General features: G+C 26.6%; 1 protein-coding gene across 1 annotated transcript in view; it reads right to left on the reverse strand.

Moving 5' to 3' along the window:
- The window catches only part of LOC117168689 (general transcription and DNA repair factor IIH helicase subunit XPD), a 17,171-nt gene that overhangs the window by 4,423 nt on the left and 8,511 nt on the right, over positions 1 to 4,237 (reverse strand). Inside the window, exons 9-10 of the mRNA XM_033354370.1 lie at positions 485 to 660; positions 113 to 392 (exon numbers count right to left, since the gene is read on the reverse strand). Of these exons, the coding sequence (XP_033210261.1) occupies positions 113 to 392; positions 485 to 660 (456 nt within the window). The remainder of the gene's footprint in view (positions 1 to 112; positions 393 to 484; positions 661 to 4,237) is intronic.

A 4,237-nucleotide genomic window follows, 5' to 3' on the forward strand; every position in this document is an offset into this window, starting at 1 on the left:
GTATAGAGCTCCAAGGAGATTGTGTTGAAAAATAAAAAAAAATTTACCCAAAAAAAATTGTTTTTATACTTCATTCTAAGGACTTATTGAACTACCCTCGTAATAATCTCACTTGAAACTGATCCCGAAGATACTGCAGCCTAGCTTTTAAAATTCGCGACTGGGTGTAGACGTAAGGTATGCCAAACATGAGAACAGCTCTTCCCAGGTGATGATCGAAATCAACACCCTCGGAAACTTTTCCACGTGCGACTGAAAGTAAAACCGCTCCTCTTCCATTCTCGCAAGCTTTTATGTAATTTATTAACGCCAAACTTGTCTCTGCTGAATCTTGGGTTTCGATAAATAGCAGTTTGTGTCTTTGAAGCTGATCCACCATTCCTTGATCATACCTTTAATTGAAGATATTAATTATAAATATTTTTTACTCTAAATTTAGTTAATGCTAGACGTTTTTTGCATGAAATATGTCATCAGTAATTACCACGCAGCAACCACAGACTCCATATATAAGTATGAAGTGAAGAAGCAGACCATTCCATCGGGTACGATTGCAGCAAATTCTACTAACAGTTGTCCATAATTTCTTATCACTGATACATCCTCTCGAGTTTCGTACTTTGAGGAAATTACTGCTTGGTCTTGACCTTTCGACACGATCTGAAAGTTTAGAATTTCATACGAAATTTAGGAAATAATTATATATTTCTTCTACCTGCAAAAAGTAGCGTAACGATACGTCTAAAAAATCTAGCAATCATTTTTTTTTAAAGCTAATTGGCTTTTCATTACTTTAAATAGTTTTACACCCTAAATTAAAACTGTTTTAAATTAAATCTACAAATAATCCTTTATATAAAAGGGATTATCACTATAATATAGGTAAAATCATAGACAACTTTATGCAAATTAAGAAAAATGTGTGCTTTTTAATACTCTTGCGAGATTGAATTAAAAGTTTCAAATTATCTGATAAATTATTGAAAATAATATTTTTAAATAAATTTTAATATAAAATCATAAAGATTCGAAGACTAAAAATTGTAGTTTGTGTTAGTTTTTTGATCTGAAATGAGCATTTTTGACAAAAATCCTTAAGATTCTAATTTTCAAAAAATTAGGCTATGTTAGTGTTCTTTGGTGGAAACACAGCAAACGAGCATTTTAAATAAAAAATTATAAGATTTCAAAAACTTGAAATGTTCCAACAAGTAAAGTTTTTAGGTTTGTTTCGCGTTCTTTACAAATTTTCAAAAACTTTAATTTATGTTTTAGTGTGCTTCATCTTAAACTTGCATTTTTAAATAAAAGCCACTAGATTTAAATCTGGTGATTTTTGTATAAAATAATGAAATTTACCAGCTTGAAAAATTTCTGATTGTGTTTAGTGATTTTTATTTGAAATTGAAATTTTAATTTAAAAATCCGTAGATTTCAAAGCAGATTGATAATTTTTCCAAACAAAAATCTTTATAACTTAAACAAGATTTATTATCTTTTAAAAATTTTGGATTATGTTAGTCTTTGTAGTTGGAAATTGGTTTTCAGTAAGAAAATTATATTTCAGATACACAACTTTTAAACAATTTTAGATTATGTTTACGTTTTACACCAGAAATCGGTATAATTGGAAAAAATCTCTAGATTCCAAAGAAAATCCAAATTTTTGATAAAATTGTAGGTTAAACCAGCAGTTTACAACAGAAATATCAATAAGCTATAACAATTTTTTTTTCAATCATAAGATTCTTTAGATTATCATTAATAATCATAGAACATTATTAAGTCACTAAATTAAAAAATTGTGCACAATTTTTGGTTTTGCTGATGTTTTATACAAAAAATTGTACTTTTAATACAAATTTATTTAAAATTCACTCTTTTTTTCATTATGCTAGTATTTTTTGTCTAAAATTTCTCTTGTTAATAAAAAATAATTAGATTTCACAGTATTTTTCGATATTTGAACCATAATAGGGCATGGTATAATGATTTCAAACCAAATCAATTCTTTCTTCGACCGACAATATTTATAAATGTTAAATCATAGATTTTTCTTAATGTCTTACGGTCCACATAAATTAAAATAAAATTGACCCAGAAGACATTCTTATCGAACTCAAAAAATTTTAATTTAAAAACTCCTTTCTCAATTATTTAATTTAAAGTTTTTTGAAAAAGGTACGCATTGTACCGAAACGTAAAGGATTGAGAAATAAGTTTTTAATGAAAATGGAAAATTTTCCAATGACAACGATTTTATTTTTGTTTTACTCTACGACATTAATCTTATGTTTTGATTATTTCAAACTTCGATGATACAGGTAAAAAAAATTTACAATAATCTACGAAATTATTTATCTTGATTATACTCTTAATAATATTAATGGTAAAAATTTAATTATTAAGGTTAAAAGTTTTTCAAAAAGGTACACATTGTACCGAAACGTAAAGAATTAAGAAAGGAGTTTTTAATTAAATAAAATTGAGCCAAAAAATGGCTCAATTTTATTTTAATTTATGTGGATCGTAAGACATAAACAAAAATATATGATTTGACTTTCAATAATAGGGCATATTAGCGTTTTATACCGGAAGCCGTCATTTTTAGTAAAAAAAAAAACATTAGATTTCAAAGATGATCAACTTTTTGTTGTTGTAAAATTTACGTTAAGGGGTAACATCTATGTAAAAATTTCAAAAAATCTTTTTTTTTTTTAGTTAAAATGGTAGAGAATTATGTTAAAAAGAACGTCCTAAAGTGATTTTATCAGAAAAAAATTTTCTTCGAGTTGTGAGCATCAGACGCTAGGTATCCCAGTGGGGATACTCACCGATGTTTCCCGTTTTTAAACGTTAAACGCGTTTTTCTCAAAACCAGTTTATTTTTAAACTACCGCCACAATTATTCAATCAATTTTGATTCGATCAATTTAAAATTTTGGCACAAGCTTTATAACATTATTTTCTAGGGAGCTATGGAGGATTTGGTTAAAGAATTGAAAACTTTTTGTTTTACGACCGAATTTTTATGATTTGTTTGTACGAAAAGACATTTTTTTCGAACATCCGCCAATTTTTTTTAATTTGATATTTTTTAAAACCCCTACGTAATTCCCTTGCTTTTAGCTCAAACATTGGGAAAAAGCTTAATTTTTGTGTTTCTGATCAATAGCGACGACGAAAAGTTGGTGGTAATGGATCCCTCTCTCAAAATTCCTCTGATGCTTATAGGCGCCATTTTGCTTTTAAATATTTAAAAAAAATTAATTTATGCACTTCAAAACATGTATAATAAAGTAATCTAATTAGACTTTGCATCAAATATAAAGTTTCTTTGAAAAAAATTCCAAAAGCACCCTTCAAAAATAGGGATCTACATAGATGTTACTCGTTAAGCTAGCCGTTTTCACCGGAAAAATCGATATAGAATTGAAAAATTTACAATTTTTGAGCAATTTAAGATTATTATATATTTTTTTACCAGAAATATGTTATTTAAAACCAAAATTATTGAATTTCAGAGAAGATTTACAATTTTTTATTATGTTGGTTTTCATAGACAATCTTATGAAAAATGGTTTAAATCATAAGATTTTTCAGGTTATTATGTATTATCCTTCAAAGTATTATTCAGATTAATTAACTTTACAAAATGTGTACAATTTTTATTTTGTTGGTGTTTTATACAAGAAATCGGTACTTTTATTTTTTTTTAAACATTGAATTTCAAAGAAGAATAACAAATCTTGAACAATTTTAGGTTATGTTCGTGTCTTTTCATCTGAAAATGATATGAATTTCGAGACTATTTTGGAACAAGTTTGCGTTATAATAACATTTTTCATGGAAAATCGGTTTTAATTCCAAGCAAACAAGATTATATTAAACGAAAGATTTACAATCTTCAAAAATTTGTTGCTATGTTAGTGTTTTTCGTAAAAAAAATTCAATTTTTATAAATATAATTAATTTTTACAGAATATTTACGATATTTTAACCATGATAGGATATGATAGCGTTTTTACGATTGTTTAATCCAAAATTAAATTGACAATTTCTAACATCTTTAAAAAAAATGCAACGGTTTCGATTGTCTATATATTGTACAAAAATATTACATATTAATTACGAATTTAAGGGCATGTGACACAGCTAAATACCCATATTACCGACCTCACTTTTTCCGTTCACTGAATGTTTTTTTGAACCTAAGAACTTTTTTTGTAAATAAAAT

The sequence above is a fragment of the Belonocnema kinseyi genome, chromosome 3 (assembly GCF_010883055.1).
Source record: "Belonocnema kinseyi isolate 2016_QV_RU_SX_M_011 chromosome 3, B_treatae_v1, whole genome shotgun sequence".
Taxonomy (NCBI): Eukaryota; Metazoa; Arthropoda; class Insecta; order Hymenoptera; family Cynipidae; genus Belonocnema; species Belonocnema kinseyi.